Source organism: Cinclus cinclus, chromosome 11 (genome assembly GCF_963662255.1).
Source record: "Cinclus cinclus chromosome 11, bCinCin1.1, whole genome shotgun sequence".
Lineage (NCBI taxonomy): Eukaryota > Metazoa > Chordata > Aves > Passeriformes > Cinclidae > Cinclus > Cinclus cinclus.
This window is the reverse complement of record NC_085056.1, coordinates 20,057,718-20,075,274: the sequence shown is the minus strand read 5'-3', so window position 1 is coordinate 20,075,274 and position 17,557 is coordinate 20,057,718. Positions and strand designations below refer to the sequence as shown.

The 17,557-nt window shown below is 50.3% G+C and overlaps 1 protein-coding gene across 1 annotated transcript in view; it reads right to left on the bottom strand.

Annotated features, from left to right (window-relative positions):
- LOC134048151 (hydrocephalus-inducing protein homolog) overlaps nt 1-17,557 on the bottom strand; it is a 74,901-nt gene that overhangs the window by 38,163 nt on the left and 19,181 nt on the right. Inside the window, exons 12-22 of the mRNA XM_062499750.1 lie at nt 16,235-16,458; nt 13,729-13,796; nt 10,734-10,966; nt 9,768-9,868; nt 8,392-8,527; nt 7,779-7,943; nt 6,752-6,904; nt 3,990-4,228; nt 2,624-2,882; nt 1,857-1,979; nt 363-506 (exon numbers count right to left, since the gene is read on the bottom strand). Coding sequence (XP_062355734.1) covers nt 363-506; nt 1,857-1,979; nt 2,624-2,882; nt 3,990-4,228; nt 6,752-6,904; nt 7,779-7,943; nt 8,392-8,527; nt 9,768-9,868; nt 10,734-10,966; nt 13,729-13,796; nt 16,235-16,458 — 1,845 coding nt within the window. The remainder of the gene's footprint in view (nt 1-362; nt 507-1,856; nt 1,980-2,623; nt 2,883-3,989; nt 4,229-6,751; nt 6,905-7,778; nt 7,944-8,391; nt 8,528-9,767; nt 9,869-10,733; nt 10,967-13,728; nt 13,797-16,234; nt 16,459-17,557) is intronic.

Genomic DNA, 17,557 nt, shown 5'->3' with positions numbered 1-17,557 from the left:
GCAACACTGTGACTGCAGCCACAGCAGTCTAGTCCAGGATTCCCTCAGGCCCATGTTTCTGTGCTCAGCAGCAAGACAAGGGGGTGGCTGCTGGAGAGCTGGGATGCTTTCCAGGAGACACCTTTACTGCATGGCTGGCCCAGACCTAGTTGCCTGCTCCTTCTCCTTGTGCCTTAAAGCCAGGATGGACCTTCTCAATTCAGATAAGATTTTGATTCCTTCAGCAGCTCTGCTGATGCAGCTCAGGCCAATCCACTGCTGACACTACAGAATAAACTTCTTGACTCAAGGCTCTCCCAACAGAAAGGCACCACCACATCCCTCCTCTTCAGACCCCACTGGAGGAGTCCAGGGCTGCTCACCTGGCCATCCGGGAGGGGCTGCTGGTCCGCATCGCAGAGCAGAAACGGCTGCTCCAAGTCCAGCATAAGGTCGAGTGGCAGCAAGCAGGTGTTCTTTAAAGCCAAAGGCTTGTACTGCAGAGTCAGGACATCATCACTGGGTTTCTATGGAAACGGGAGACAAGGAAAAAGAAGCCTCAGCTAGCCACAGACCTCCTTCTGCTTCTGCTGCATCTCACAATTTTCAGCCCCAGAAGTGCATACATCCCTATTTACCCTTTCTATTTGTTTCTACCCTTCCAGGACATTTGTCTTTAAAGCAGATGCTTTTCATGTTTAGAACCACAGCATTCCCTGGGGGACAGGGAAACACTCCCACACATGGATGAGGGAATAGCCCCCTGAGAGGAGGCAATTGCTTAAACAAGATCTAAATCACAAAAGTCAATCCAGACCATTTGTCTCCAGTTTTGTCTCTCTGTTGGGCAGAACAGCAGTAGATGGTCATCACTCACATACAGACATTTCTTACAACCTTAATGGCTCTAGCAGCCTCATCAAAGCAGTTCATCTGCAACATGTGTCCTGCAGCCCCTGCTACAGGGACACAGTGTCTGGTCTCAAAGCTATGAGCAGCCTAGGCTCCTCCTTCCTCTCTATCCATAGTGATGGGCTTCCTGCACGGTTTGCAGAAACCAGAGGGTTTGGGAAACTAGTTCTGCATGTACTGATATCAGGCAGGTGCTGTGCCATGGCATGCAATGAATCAGTTTGTGTGTGTGGCATCAAGCAGAAGCCAGGCAGAATCAGGGAGAGCTGAAAAGCTTCTAGTTACACCTGAACTGCCTGTTCCAGGGATTCTGTACTTCAGTGGAAGCCTAGGAATTGGAAGAGAGGCCTGAAACTACAGACACCAAAGAAAGAAACATCTTCTCTTTTTCAGACAACTGGTAGGAGAGGAAAAGATAATACTGGAGTTGGGATCCAGAGACTAAAGGACACCTGCTCTGCCTCAGTGTTATCATCACTGCAGCTGCAGGATGTCTGGGGGTCCTTTGAAGCAGGTGAGGCTCAGGGAAATGCACAGAGCTATACCATATAGCTATATCATAAAGCATCCATGCCAACAGCAGAGAAGGCAAAGAGACACAGGAGATGATGGGTTTTTCCTTGTCAGCCTGAGGAATTCACAGGAATCTCCATTTTTCCCAGCTTCCCGACAGCATCGGGGTACAGACATCCCTGTGCCTTGGAGGATCCTGAAAAACCTCCCTTTACAGTGAGCAGAGACTGGCATTTCTCTGGAAGTGCCCACGATCCCCCCCTGGCAGTGCAGCTGTAACTGCAGCTGTAACTGCAGCTTTACACTGGGGAAGTTAAATACCACTCTCATCTCCAAAAGCATCTTCACTCACTTCACAAAGTGCCTCAGGAAGGGTAAAGAGGAGCTTTAACACAAGCACACAGCCCCCTTAGCCATGCTGTTAAATGTCAGGATGCAGTCTAGAAACTTACCTTCTCCACCCAGAAAGAGAATTGTCTGGCTGATATTTCTATGGAGGGATCAATAAACTTGCAGGTAATGGTTGTTTCTATTATCTTCTCTGTCCTGCTGGCTGTCCCAGTGACAGCTTCACACATCACATAATCCTGCACCTCCTGCATGCAAGGGTCTCTTGTCACTGCTGGGTGGTGGCAGAGCATCCAGACAATGCCCTGCCCTGGCTCAGCACCCACCACCCACCACAGGCCCTATTGTTGCCTTAGAGTTATGGCCACTGTGCCTTTTTCTTCCTGTGAGGCAGCTTCTTTATTCTCCACTCAATTGTCCCTAACAGTGCACCCAAAAACCACAAAAGGCACCTGGGAGATAATCCCTCCCTTTACACGGCTTATGTTTTACTCTAATTTTACCCCAGATAAAGCGCTTGGCACTTTTTAAATTCACTTTCTTTTTGGGCTCCTAGGCTAAATGATCTCTCTGCCCTTCTTTGCTGACTAAGCAGGCAACACTGTTTGCCTCAAAAGAGCAACATTTCCATCCGCCCCTACTTTGGGATCAGCCCTGGGTTTTTGTAGCTGTGGAATCACAAGAAAGCCTTAGCTGGTCTGACGGTGGCCAGCAAGGAAAGCAACTGGTGCTGCCACAGGAACGTGTGGCCTTAAACCAGTTTCTTGAAGGCCCCTGCTCATCTCCCCAGGCGAGTGTCAAGGAATGTGGAACAAGCCCAGGGGAGGGCATCTGATGGCTCTCCAGGCTCAGCCCTTGGTGGGGACCTCACCTGCTCGATGGGGGAGAAGCCTCGCAGCACCATGTCCACAGACTCGCCCGGCTGCAGCTCCATCGACAGTGGCTCCAGCCCAAACACGGGGCTGGTGCCTTTGGGGCTCTGGCAATCATCTTCGGCCAGGGGGCTACTGAGGGCTGGGATGCTCTGGCCCTTCTTCTTAGGGGGGCTGTGACATTCCACACTCCAGAAGAGCCGATGGAAATGGTGGCCCCTGTTTGTTACTTTGAACTGACAAATACAGGGAACGAGCCTAGAATAGAGGCCAGGATGGAAAACAGTATGGGAGTAGCTATTTCCTTGGTCAACAGAGTGTTCCCAGTGAGCAGTCTGAGGTGTTAATAGCTTGGAGACTGTCTGCATTTCCAACTCTTAATGTGGATCAGAAACAGTGTCTGATAAGGTGCCCTTCAGGCCCTGGTTTTTCCTCCAAAATGCTTGTTCTGGGGTGATTCATACTGTGACTGTATCTTGTATTAATCTAGGCCCCAAACCGTTACTGAATCTTTGAGATCCTGCACTTGGGGACCTTTTGTGTGGGGGGGTACCATTGCAGGCATTTTTAAAAGCCAGCTCAGAGACACTTTCTGAATGATCCCAGCAAGCTGGTAAAAATGATCTGCCTGCTCCAGGACCGGAAACCAGGGCAGCAGGGACTCTCCTCCAGGTTCATAGCACCTTTGGGTTGCACTGGTAGCCATTTGTAGAAACTTTTGCACTGGTATCCATTTTGCAATTAGAAGCTGTTTTAAAGTGAACTTTGCAAACTCTGCTGGCAGCGAAAAACCAAGCGAGGTCCTGGGCAGAGGAGGGCAGCAGCAGAGCCCACGAACAGCACGAGGAAGCGGCAGCAGCGGTGCTGTGGACCCCACACAAACCAGCAAGTTTCCATCTGCCTCTGGAACTGCTCTGAGGGCTCCTGCCCTCCGGCTGGGCGTTATCACCCTCCTGTCTCTTTGTTCCCAGGGCCCCTGCTTGCCTGAGAGGCACCATTTTGGAAGGGAAGGCTGTGATGCCATCTTCCCTTGGTCCCTCAGCCACACGGAGGGACCGCCTCATCTGGGCACCATTTCAGAACCTTTTGTTCTGGGGAGCCTGTGAGAGCATTACTTGGTCAAGTCAGGACAATGTATGAGAACTAAAGACAATTCACTGGCCATTTAGCAACTGGTTTCCCTTTCAGTGGCTTTTGAGGGTATCTAACAACATTCAACTGGCCATCCCATGTTTCTAAAGGAGTCTCTGCCTTTGGGGAAGGTGTCAGGGCTTTGTAAATTGAAGAAGATCTTTTCTGAAGAACTACAGCAAAACTGCTCCTTGTTGAGACAGGAGGAGAGGTGGCAGTGGAGAGATCTCCTACCTGAACTGGTGTCCCAAGCTGAGCTCTGGGACGAATGGTTTGTCCATGACAATTGTGGTGCCGGTGCCCACAGCCAGCACCATGAAGGTGGTCCAAAGGCTGTTCCCAGTGAAAAGCTGAATAGTGTCAGCAAAAATCCCAGTGTCATCCAAGGTTGCTGTGATGGTCACAGGAACCTCACCCGTAGCAGGGATCACTCCTTCTTTGGGTTCGATGACATAGCAGTGGGCTTTGCAGGCCTGTAAGAAAAGCATATTACGCATTTAGGATGGAAATGACACACCCTGGTGTTTTGGGGGATATAAGAAAAGGAAAGACTAAAGAGGGGAGGATAAAAAATCATAAAGGCTTAATTTCCCTAAATTTAAGCTATAGTACCAGGAAACAGCAGAGCTTATACAACCTGTATTTCCCCCTCCTTTAACAGACTCTCCTAATGAACCCAGTTTTCCCGACCGACGGGACACTCCTCCACAGGAGAGTGTTCCTTCCCCAGTCTTTCTCTGCACTATGTGCCAAGGAAAGCTGCTTTGTCTCTTGTGGCTTCTTACAAAGGCTCGAGGCCAGAGGAAGCCAGGACTGTTCAAATCCCACTCCAGAAACCACAGAGCTGGGGGATACTGCTGAGAGCCTGAAGAATAACTCTGTAAAACCAGTTCAGCAAAACCCCAACACCAAACTGTTCTTTCCCAAAGGGCCATCAGTGCTTCTCAACATCCCCTGAAGGACTGAAGCCCTCACTTCCCACTGATCATCAGCTGTAGAGAGGTGCCCCAGTGCCCTCTGCTTTGGAAAAGTCACCTCTGAATGGTTACAGCAGGGCAGAAAAGCAGGAAGCAAAAAGGAAACTGGATAACATGCGCCGTGTGGACATGGCCCACTCTTCCCACCACTCTTCTCTTCATCTGCTTTCTCATGGACTTCATGGATTGGGCAAGAGAGTGGGAAGCTGCCCCAGGCAGGGAGGAAAGGCCTTGCAGCAGCACAGCTGCATGGACACAGCTCTGCAGGTCCGGCCCTGGTACGAGCTTGTGAAACCCATCCTTGACACGCCAGGCCCACCCAGCCAAGGTGCATTGCTCCCTGCACAGGCTGAAAGCAGAATTTCATTGTGGAGCTAGAGAAAGCTGTCCTGGAAAAATCCCTCACTTTAAGGTTACATTTATCCCCAAACAGCTGGAAAAGCAGCAAGAGGAAAGTTCACGGCCCTCCTCCTTGGCGCAGGAGGCTGAGCCTGGACTCTCCCACACAGCCTGATGCTTTATCCACAGACTCAAACAAGTCCGTAGTATCAGGTTTTAACCAGCTCCACAAGTTCAACACACCCAACGTGAAGAAGAACAAATCTCAACCCCCTCACAGATCACCCCCTCCATCAGTCATCCCCCCAGTCCCAGCCCCAGCCTACAAGCCCTCCACTGGCTGCACCAGCCCTGCTCCCCCTGCCTGGGGAGTAGCCCCAGCTCCTTCTGCCCAATGCAACCTCCACATATTGAGGAGCTGCCTTTCTCTGCAGCTGGTCCCCAAAGATGCTCTTCAGCGGCACATGTTGCGGTGTGTTTTTTCTTTAATGGTTTGCCCCTGTTCCCCCCTCTATTGCTGGTCTAGTCCAAGTTGTACCCTCCTACCCAGTTGTCAATCTTCCCTAAGACCTCCCCTTTGTTACAGAATGTTCTCTGTCCCTCCTCCTCCTGAATTGTCAATCCCACATTGTACCTGCCCCTTGCTGTGGAATGTTCTTTGCCCTTCCCCCTGCCAAGCTGTCAATCCCTCCTTGTGCCAAGCCCCTGCTTTGGAAATCCCCTTGGGCAATCCCCTAAGCTTTGAAGCTCCATGGGTTTGTTTGAATTGCTCCCTCCCCCTGTGTTTCCTCATTGGTTAAAGCATTGTAAACCCTGCCTTGTGCTCCTCCCCAATCTTCCCCCTATTGCTTGAGGATTGTACCCTCCCCTAGAACCTCCCCTGTATAAAAGTTCCTGCACACTCAGTGTCTGTGTCTATTGTGCCTGGGCCTTCCTTGGAATGGGCTGACTTGGGTTCCACAGGGAAGATCCCTGTCTTCTCTTTGCCTCTGTCCTCCACGCTTCCACGTATCTGTGTGCTGTAGAGAGCAAGCCCTGCCCTCCTGCTACCCAGCCCAGCGTTGGTCGGGGAGCAGCCACTCTGGGCATGGGGTCGGGAGCTGGCTGAGCAGCTCTGGCACCGTGTCAGGCACAGAGACCATAGGATGTGGGGGTGCACAGCCCCCAGACATGTCTTTGTGTGGACAGCCCAACTGGCTCGACCCACAGGAGCTGTGAAAATTGCCTCCCCGCAAGCAGTCTGAGGACAGACCTTGTAGCCTGCCCTCCTCTATTAACAGCAGTTTGGCACAAAGCAAATGGATAGATGGAACCCCTAGGGAAATGTAGGGAAACCATTACGGCGATCCATGCGCTCCGGGGAGCAAAGGACCACAGGTTTCTCTTGATCTCAGAGCTCCAAAACTGTGACACACCCAGCTAAAGGCCTTCCGTAAAATTAAGGGAGAACTTGTCAACACAACCCAGACTAATTTGTGCTCCAGCATCTCTGCCCCTGATTTCACTGAGGGGTGCCCCAGCTAAAACCTCCAGAACCAGGTTTCTCTTGCCTCGCTCAGATGGAATATTGGAGTATCTTGCCTCCTCTCACACAGGGCGATCTAGCTTGCATCTACAAACCAAGTAATGGCTGCTACTGACCAGTCAATTTCCCTGGAAAACAGCCCCACAGATACTTACTATCTCTGCCCTGAAGTCTGTAGGGACAAGACGTTTGTTGAAGAGGGTAAAAGTTTGTGAATTAGGCTGTAGTGCTGGGATCATGCCAAATTCTATCAGCCTTGGACTCGGGTAGATGTCTGCCAGCTGTCCAGTGCTCTGTAATTCTTGTCTCTGTTCCAGGAAGCAAGCAAGAAAGATTTTTTGAAAAACCAAAACAAACCTCAACAGGGAAACCTAGAAAAGTTTAAGCAGCTCAACACTGCCTATGTTACTTTCTTTAGGGACAGCTAGCACTGTCCAGTTGAAATGCTGGGCTTTTGGAAAAGAAAACAAAGTTACACATTCACCTCCAAATTCAAAAGGATCAAGGTAAAGACAAACTTTCGAAGTACAAATTATTGGCCCCAAGGGTAAAGCTTTGGAAGAAATGTCAGGTTAAGACCAGGCAGACAGTTGAACAACTAGTTATTGTGGTGGGGAGAGACTCAGCTTAAAAGGTAAGCAGCCTGAGAGTTGAAACAACTGTTTTGTCCAACTTCAGGTTCACTGGCACAGCCTGCACTGCCAGTCCTTCCTGGTGACTGATTTCTGTGCAGGGCCACAGTGGCCCAGGTTCAGATGATTGGTGCCATCCAGGGAATTTGGCATCCTCATTTGCATAGGTTTTAATGGAAGTTGAAATCCTTGCAACAACTCTTCAAATGTCACATTTCCTTTCTTTCAGAGAAAGCTCAAGGTTCCCAGAAGTCTTCTGACATCTTCTTTTGTGCTCAGAGAGATGACAAGACATTTTATAACAGATGTTTCCAAAGTTACTAGCATTTGAAAGGTTAATTAACTAGAATTATCCTCGATTCCAGCTTAGATGAGCCACTTTCTGTGTCAGACACTGAGATTACCACCTATAAGGCATGAGCTGTTTATGCCACCAATCTCTCCTGTCCTCCAAAGCAGCCTGTGCCTGGTTTCCCCAGAAGAATCCCCGTACGCTTTGCAGCCTGCCAGGACAAGTTGCACAAAGGCACACATCTCCCCTTGCACTCACCCGTGGGTTTCTCTCATCCCCAAACACGCTGATAAGAACACTGGTGCGATGCTTGCCCAATGTTTGGACTTCGATTGTAACTGGAATCTCTGCAATGCTGTGAGGCTGGACAATCCCACAGGGTTTGGGGCTGGAGTAGAACACAGGAGTGTCCTCCTTGCGTTTCTAGAAGGGACAGAATCAAATGCAATTTAGGAGGGACCTCTCAAGAAATGTCAAACTCCTTAACATTCACCACAATGCCAACTTACACACATTTTTAAAAATCCCCAGGGCAAAGATAAAAGGCAGAAGCAAGATGCAAGAATTGTAGGCTTAGCATCCTCAGGGTGGTCCTGCAAGGAGGCTGCCAACACAGGCATGGGTGTCTGTGGGTGCAGCAGCTTTTCACAGCCCTCTAAGGTGCCCCACAAGAAAAGACCCTGAAGACTAAAACATAAACTGTTTCCTCAGGAGATTACACTGCATCCTAAAGTTTACATTCAGGTAGGATCCTGTTCTCAGCAACTCTTTAAGACTGAATAGAAACCAGCATGGACCTACCCAAACCCTTTTCCCCTGTAGTAATCTCCTCAGTAATATTTGCAAGAAGGAGGTGGATGTGATACCAAACCTGGGGAATAAGCCCGTAGCAGCCAGGAAGGTCGGTGTTATTCACAACGAGGAACTTCCTCTCGTAGGGCACCTTGAGGCGGCACTCGTCGTACAGCAGGACGTGAGGGTACACTCGCAGCTCAGGAACGAGACATCTGGGCAATGAGATGACCCCAGGGGAATCAGAGATACTGAGAGGATGGGGAACGTTTACCCTCGAAGATTGTGAAATGGAGCATAACACGTTTGTCACTGTCAAATAGACGTTTAACAGCCCGACACTGATAAATTGCCTTCAATGTCTTCCCACTCAAACATGTCCTGTCAAGGAGGGGCAAATCCTGAGAGGCAGCACCCAGAGACTGCCAAGTGCCCCAAGCAGAGCACAGCTGTCTCACAGCTGCCTCAGCCCCTCCTTTACCCAAGAAGGCTTACAAGGACTCCTGTAACAGTTCCAGTGATCCATGAGCTCTGGGGGAGCCTTCCCAACAAGGAGCAGTGCTCACCAAGGCTCAAGGAACACACGACTCTAGTGTCTCAATAAAAATGATTCCCTTCTCTCCCTTGGCACTGTTGCCCTGCCTGAGAACTCAACAATTTGCCCTAACCTTGGAGGGCATGAGACACCACCTGTCCTGCAGAGTGGGTGATCACCCCTTCCCAGTTCCTACATCTCCCTCAGTCCTTCAGTCCACAGGTCTATGCCTGTTTCCAGTTGCACGTGCTTAAAAAAACTGCAGCCCAGGCACTGACTGGATGGCTCTACCTGGGAGAGGGAACAGCACCAGGGAACTGCATGTCTCTTGTCATTAAACTGACGCCTGTGGCAGCATAGCAGGATGGAATGCTGCTGCAGCAAGAACAACTTTTGGTTTTAGTCTGAGAACATTAACGCTCAAAATGGGAAGCAGAGGCAAGGAGAAAAACAAGAGCTGGCCTGTCACTTCAAGGGCTGTTTCCCCCTTGTAAGATCCTGCCCTCACCACTCTTGCTGTGAGCCACTTCCCCACGGTCACGTGCCCTCATTAACAGAAGCAGGCCCTGACTCTCAGCAAGCTGCTTGGTGTGTCCCAAACCAGTGCAGGTTGGTTACAACCCAGCACAACCTCTTGCAGGAAGGAGCAGAGGAGTCCCCCGGGAAATTTCTTCCACTTCAGGCACCAAAAACCAGGCCAATAAATCACATCATTCCTGGTCCCTTTAGAAAAAGGCCCAGGACCATGCTGGGCTGTGAGCAGGGGTGCTTTTCAGCACAGGCTGCTTTCCAAGCACTGCTGTTCTCTCATCCGGCTGGGCAGAACATGAGGTCATTAAACAACACGTCTCCTTGGCAGCTCCAGCCAGAAAATCCAGGTCAAGGCAGCGTGCTGGGGGAGGCCAGGGAAGTGCTGGTACCTGGCCATGATGGTCACTGATGCCACTCCATTGCCAATACCCTCCAGGTCCACCAGCATTCTCCGGCAGAAATCCATCACGGTGTTGGAACACAGGGTCACCTGGTGGGAGAGGAGAGGAGAGGAGAGGAGAGGAGAGGAGAGGAGAGGAGAGGAGAGGAGAGGAGAGGAGAGGAGAGGAGAGGAGAGGAGAGGGCAGTAAATTCCTCCTTACAAAAGCTCGTTACCCACGTGTGATATCCTCCAGTTCTTGTTTCATGCTAAGGAAAGGGTGGATTTTGCCTTAATTCTTCTGCTGCTCCATGTGTGGAGCACAGTCTCTGAAAGTCACCAAAGCCTCCTGGCAATACCAGATGTGTTAAACACACCTTGCTATCAGGGTATAGGTCAAATAAATTAAAACATTAGACAAAAGCTCTACACACCACTGTATTCAAATTAAGGGGCCAATTTTTCATCTGACTACAATGACATAAATGCAGAGGAAATCTGCTGACTTGCACAGAATCAGATTTACAGCAGGAAGTTGAGGGCAAAGTGTGGCTCAGCAGGTGCTGGGCAGTTCATAGCTGCAGAGTTTTTTGTCTTCCACTGGTGATCCCTGCCATAAACACGAATCATTTTGCTTCCCAGGAGAGGAGAAATGAGACCAAGCAGAAAAGCAAACTGCTTCATACAATGACATCTCTCTAACAGCTGCCCTCTCTCCTCATCCTTCCTCTGCCCATTTGCAATCAAAGAAATCACTCTCAAGAACACAAGAATGGTTCAGTACTTGACCATCTGGTATGTGATCTCGGTGTATGATTTTGGAAACAAAACAGTGCTCCTTCAGGAGCGTCCAGATTAACCCAGCTAACAGAGGCCTCACGCCAGTGCAGATCTCACTCACACAATGCTCAAAGTTGGCAGCAGAGCTAAAGCCCTCCCACACAGCAGTGAAGCTTCAGCTGGACTCCCCCCATACCTTGATATCCTGGTGTCCCTGGGGAGCAATGGTCCCTTGGCTGGGATTCATTGTAAACTCCCTTGGCTCCACATAAAAATGAATTCCCTGCCTCCAGGATGGGTCACTCTGCTTTTGTATTTGATCAAAGCTACTAACAGCAGGCTGAGTGCCATCGTCAGACATGCGGAGCTTAAACCTCTGGGACACTGGGAAGGCATTAGTGAGGCGACAGGTCATGGTGTAGGGAAAGCCTAGGAAAAGGACACAAAATTCCATTTAGGCACCAATTATGTCATGACTCCTGCTGTGAATATCCTGGTAGGATGAAAGTGTGATTGGAGTTCAGCTCTTTATTGTCTGAACTACAGCTCACCGAGAAGCTGCATGAGAAATTAATTGTCATTTAGTTCTCTTTGACGCTGATTCCAGACTGTAGCCTTGAAAACGCCCACTCTGAGCCCTGCTGAGTATTGCAAGCTTCTCTCCTTCTGATGGGGAGGAGCTCCCTCACCTGCCCCAAACCAGCACCAGTTATTTCCCACTGATGAGTGTGCACCCACACCAAGCATTTACTCTGAAAATCCAAGCTGTCGAATTCCCTGATAATCTGCCAAAACTCCCACCATGTTCAAGGTACATAAACAGTGAGTTGTCATTGAGAGAAGCTACATCAAAGAAAGCGAGGATGGAATCAGGAACTGGAATATGATGCAAAGCACCCTAATGCAGTTTCTCTCTGCAGGATCCTTAAGGCATCTCTTGGTTTGGGCCAAACACACTGAGCACGTGACAGCTCAGAGCCCACTCAGCTGGAGGCAAACCCGAGCCTTGCTTTGAGATTAGCAATTAATAACATGTCCCACCTCACCCAAAAAACCCGGACATCACACCCGTGCTGCTCCCTGTGATTGCTGCCTGCAAGTGTTTACCCCGCTTTAGCTCTGAGATTTGCTTTCCCTGCTGGAAAGCCAGAGATACAGCCACACATGGTGTGGCGTGGAGACCCAGGGGCCTGCCAGGGAGATACCAATCTCCATGCCCTGGAAGGAAAGACAAGGAGACGTCTAAAGGGCATTTAACCCAGGGTGACAAAAAGGGATTCTCCCCACAGTTCTTTGCTCCTCTATGTTAATGTACCCCAGTTATGTCATCCCTAATGTCCTCCCCAGTTCTGCAAAGTTCTCCTTTCCTTCTTTACCCATTGGCCCAAATTTTCCACAGCGTTCCACCCCCATTTCCTTGTTGGTTGTTGCCCTTTGCCCCACCTTTGTATCGCCCCTGTGCTCTCAGCCCCTTGGACCCTCATGTTCTACTCTGCCCCGTCTTGCCTTGTACTTAAGCCTCGACCCTCCTTTTTTCTGGCTCTTCTGCTCCTGGACCCCTTTGGTGTGTGGCTACAATAAACCTCCATCAGAACTCCATACAGAAGATCCCTCTCGTCTTTTCTCCGTGGGCTCCTTTCTGCTCCTTGCGGCCGTGTGGACTTAGTGTGTGTTTGTGTGCCTGCCTGACCGCCTTCTACTAAAGGCACTTTTCAGGAAGGTAGCGGCACTTCACCCTCTAGTGCACGCTGCTACGGTGAGGATGTCCTGCAGAGCCCGGACACCAGCCACAACCTGCTCTGCAGTGGACGTCTGGCTTGCCTGGCCAGCTCGGTGGGGAGGAGACTTCTCTCCAGGCCTGCTCACCAAGAGTCATTTGAACACAGATGGGGGGGAAAAACAACTGCGGGCACAGCCCAGGGCTTCTCTGTGCACATCAACAGTGATCAGTGCCAGCTCCAGCAGTGACTCCAGCAGGGAGACAAGAGAGGCCACAAGAAGGACAAACACAGATTTCAAAACCTCCAATGAGACTGAGGTCACCACATGCAGACAGCAATCAACAGTTAAAAAGAAGCAAAACTATAATAGCTGCCTTCAGCTGAAGAAACCTCAGGAATGAAATTGGATTAAGCAGGATGAATCTGCTATTACAGAACCATAGATCTACCTGTTGCCTTTCTTGCTTCATTGATTCAAAAGGCAACTTAACAAGTGCCTCAGAGGTGATGAAGTGTGGGGAAGCAGCAGCTCAGGAAAGGCAATTAGTTTTCTTAAAAAGTTCATGTACTTCATTGTTATGGGTTTAGGCTTTGTAGTGAATTTTCCCCTTGGTCTGGGAAGGGGGATAGGGGTTTGGGGGGTTTTGGCTGTGGGGGGGGTGGGTCTTTCTGTTCAGGGTTTTTTGTGAGTTGTGGCATGATGCCATGGGCGGTTTTGAAGTGGGACCTGAGGTTTTGCAGGGAGTGGACCTTTCCTTCCTTCCACTCGGGGATGGGGAAGCTCGGCCGTGTGGTGCTGTGGGAGGTTGAGTGCTTGTCCCCAGCACTTCACTAGGCTGCAGCTCAGCACCATCATCAAACTCGCCTGCCTTCCCTGCTTCTGCCTGCTGCTGTTTGGCACTGCCGAGATCCCCTGCTGCCCGTGAGTTTGCACAATTCCTTCCTTCTTCCCTTCCTTCCTTCCCTGCCAGCTGGGAGGGGATCACTGCCCTGCCAGATCCCACAGTTCCTCCTGCCTGTGATCGTAACTACACCAAAGGGGAAAAACAGTACTTGGCTGGTTGGAAACTTCTGCTACTGCCTTGTTGTTTGTGCTATTCTGCTATATTCTAGTAAAGAACTGTCATTCCTTTTCCCATAGTTTTGCCTGGAACCCCTGGAATTCCACAGGTACAATAATTTGGAGGGAGGGGGTCATCTTCCCATTCAGCAAGACTTCCTCCTTTCTTGGCAGACATCTGTCTTTTAAACCAGGACAGAGCCATCAGAAAATACTGCCTTTCTATTCCCTGGTACTATTTGATCTCACAATGGCAAAATGCTACCTGAGGCACCAGCAGCCCTGGAGTTCACACCCTGAAGAGGCTGCTGCAGTGGTAGAACATGAGTGACGGATGCCTTCACGTTCAAGCGTTCCACTTTGGAATGCACAGATCCCTCATGCTGTGTCTAAGCCCAGGGAACACTCACCAAAGGAAACGTCACCGAAGTTGAGCTCATCGACGTTGAAGTATACAGTCAGTTCACAGACATGTCCCCTGCGATGAGGAGGAAATGGCTTGGTTAAAGGCAATTGCAAAGTGTCTGGCTGTAGTGGCTTGGGGGCAGAAAACCTAGTCGGGTGCACTGTGGGTTTCGGATCAACACACCACCATGTGCTCAGCACAGTGTCATGTGGACAGGAGGCAGCTAAAGCCCAAGTGGCTAGCAGCCACAGCCACGGATGGGGCTTTGGGCACAGGGCAGGTAGGAAAAGCCCCCAAGTTGCTGGTGGTCCCATGAAGGACCCTGAACACACACCCAGACATGGCTCTGTGCCTCAGTTTCCCCATCTGTAAGATGACGGACATAAAGGTGTCCCCACAAACTTCTGTAACCAGCCTTTCCAGCCACAGGTTCCCTGCTTGGCTGCTTCTTAGCTGTAACTGGTGTTCCCATGCAGGAACTTTCTCAGCAGGTTTTAACCCACACAATCATTAACAGAGTTTTGAGACATGGAGTCAAGGGAGCCTCAAGAATTCTCTGGAAACAGCAGCAACAATTCTACCCAGTCAACAGATGAATCCTAGAGGAAAGCACGGAGGCTCAGGAGCCAGCCACTGGGGCTGTGCCGCTTCAGCTCTGGAGGGGCAGGAGCAGGCAGGGAGAAACACCCCTCCAGGCTGGGGTGAGAAGTACCTCCCTCCCATTGGCCTTTGCAGGCACATGCTGATGTCTGAAGTTCTCTTGGCTTGTAGAGTTGTTCCACCCCTGTCCAGCCCCTGTTCACCTCATTGCTATTCCTCCTAGAATGTTCTCCCTTCTCCTGATCGCTATTGCTCCTGATATGCCCATATTGCTCCAGCCCTGTTACCCTGTTGGTTCCCCTGGTTGGCTGCCCCTCCTCTGCACTGCTTTTCCCTGTCCCTATAGGAGCTTGATCCTCAGGACGCGCCTCTTTCGTCCCATAGTTAACCCTTTGCTCTCAACCCAGTTTTGTCTTTGTCCCTGGACTACCTTCAAGACCCAATAAAACTTTCCTCGGATTTCCATACAAAGACCTGCCCTTCGCCTGTTTTGTCAGCAACTATTTGTTTTTAGCAAGTGTGCTCGGGGCTCCAAAAAGCACAGCTCGTTCTCAGAGGAGCCCAGTGAAGTGCATCGCTTCAGGAAAGGATCAGCTTGTCACAAGTGCACCAGCTGGCACAGCCAACAGCTACTGCACTTCATCCGTTCAGGACGTGGATGTCCTGAATCTACCACACCACCTCAGCTGTGCTTGAACTCAGCAGACAGGCCCCAACATCCACTGAAATCAGCACTTGAAGCTGCACAACACTCACGAGTTTATTTCATGGCTGATGCCAATCAATGCCCACTTGGCCTTTGGTTAAAAATCCAGGACCAGTGAACTGTGCCTTCTGTTGTGTTCACGGGACTGCCACTGGCTCTGCTCTACACACCTCAACAGGGCACACCTGCCCTTGCTCAAGGAGAAAGCTGCTTATGCAATAACATCCTGTGACCAGTTTGGGGCAGGGACAGAGGAGAATCAGTCATTTGATGGTGGAAGGCTCCCTCTTAATTTCCAAAATAAAAAAGCAGTACTTTTCATCCAAAGACAAAGCCAGCATAATTGTTTCTCTACTATGAGAAGATCTACTCACTACTTTTCTCTTGCTAAGTGATCACTTGCTTGTCCTTTTTTATCCATCTCCCTTATCTCATTGGTATAATGGACTGCAGATTGTTTTTGTTTCTTTGCTGCCTTGATCCAGGGCCTCCCAACAGCAACAGCCCAGCTCCAAAGCTCCAGTGCAGCCAGCATCAGCTTTCCTGCTTACACTACATCATCCTTCCAGCACATGGCTCGGGCTAGCAGGGACAAGCCCTCATGCTGCTGTGGTCCTGAGGACTGAGCTCGGCCTCCCCTGTTATCACCCCTTCTCCCTTCTACTGGACCAGGATTATCTCTTGCAATGGCACCAGCCCACGGGATCAGCCCTTTCCTGGCTGTGGAAAGGAGGTACCAGAGCACTCTCTGCACAGGAGTTGGGAGCAGAGATTGTCCCCCACAGCATGGCCATGAGAGGTGAGGTGAGGCTGCTGCTGCCCATTTGGGATGGATTATTCACAGAAGTTTTTAAAATCACTGCTGCTGGTGCAGAATCACCCAGGCTGGCCCATCTCCAAAGCCCTGGGAGCCTTGCTGGGTGTTCAGGTGGGACATCCCAGAGCAGCTACTGCCCAAAGCTGATCCCTCCCACTGCCTGCTATGGCCCAAGGCAGAGGGAGATCCCTGCAGGGAGGTGTCATTCCAGCTCTCAGGTAGCACACAGGGCAGCAGGCACCTCCCCCCTAAGGCAATGCCACAATCAGAGCAGAGATGAGGACCTCAGGCAGCACTTTTCTTCTCTTCCTGACCCCAAAATGAGGTCGGTGGGGGATGTCCCAGAGACAGCTACAGATGTGCCCAGCAAGCTCCCAGAGTCCTTACTTGATTGTCAGGATTGCAGGCGTAGGAGATCCAGCCACACTGAACTGGAATTCTTCCTCAAACCTCCCCAGTACGGTGGCATTGAAGGAGATCTGGATGGTCTGGATCCCACCTGGTGCAATGATGCCCTCCTCAGGTGCAAACTTGAAGCAGTAGCCCACGTTTGCAGTTGTACAGATATAGGTGAAGGGAGCATCAATAGGTGCTTGGTTAATCAGTTTCACCTGCAGCAGCAAGAAAGCAAAACGGAAATGCACGTGCAGTCTTCCCTTTGTGTGAATTGTTGTCTAATGACACAATTAACACCCAGAAAAGGCAGAAGATGCTTTGTGCTGCTGAATGGCAGAAAGCAAAAAAATACAACAGGACAAGTTCTGCCTTTGGGTTTTCATGCAAAGCAGTGTTAACTCCACATAACCGGAGTCACTCTGGGGCTATCCCATGGACACAGAGCAGTCCACCTCTGGTCAGCATCAGCAAGCTCATTCAGATCTGGCCCTGAGAGCAGCATGGGGTGATTGCAGCTGCACAGTGAATCACCACAGAGCTGCTGCTGCTGCCCCAGTTAACACAGCTCCAGCAGTATCATCTACTCATTCACCTTGTCCCATATCATGAAAACAATACATTGAAAATGAGGCATCAGCATCAAAATGTATAGACAGCACCATCTTTTGGTAAGAAAACTCAGCATGTCTTTCTCTTCCACAGCCAAGCTCTTGAAAGTGTCTAGCATGATGTAGTGCCTCATTTTTTACCTCTTTTAGTTGTTCTCCGTTTTCTTTTGCAAACTTGACACTACTGTGGCGGGGAGGGGGAAGGCAAATAGGTAGAAAAATCCTTTGCTTTATTCCTAGGAACACTCTTCTCTTTCTAGAGTCAGAGATGCACCAAGGCTGAAGTGTGGTGCGGGACTGGTCAGCAAGGGAAGAACTGCCAAGCCCTTTGAAAGGGCCAGCACTGAGCCAGAGGGCTGGATGGCTTTCCTGTGACTTCCAGGAATAAGCAGGAGACACCTGACTGAAAATCGTTTGCAATGGACCGAAGCTCAAACGTAGCCAGTTTGTTCCAGCTGCTTCTGAACAGCTCAGTACAAAGGTGCCTTGTGTCTGGAGCTGCCACAAAAGCCTCTGAACATGCAGCTTTTTGAACCCAGTGCTGGTTTCATATGCCAGGGGGCTGTTTTGCAGGAAGCCTCCCAGCTGATCCCCAAGGAAGGCCACACAAAAGCAGGGATTGGGGTTTCATGAACAACAGACACACCTTCCTGACCTCCCAGATTTGACCAGTACATCAAATATTCCCTGCTCACAACTAGCCAGG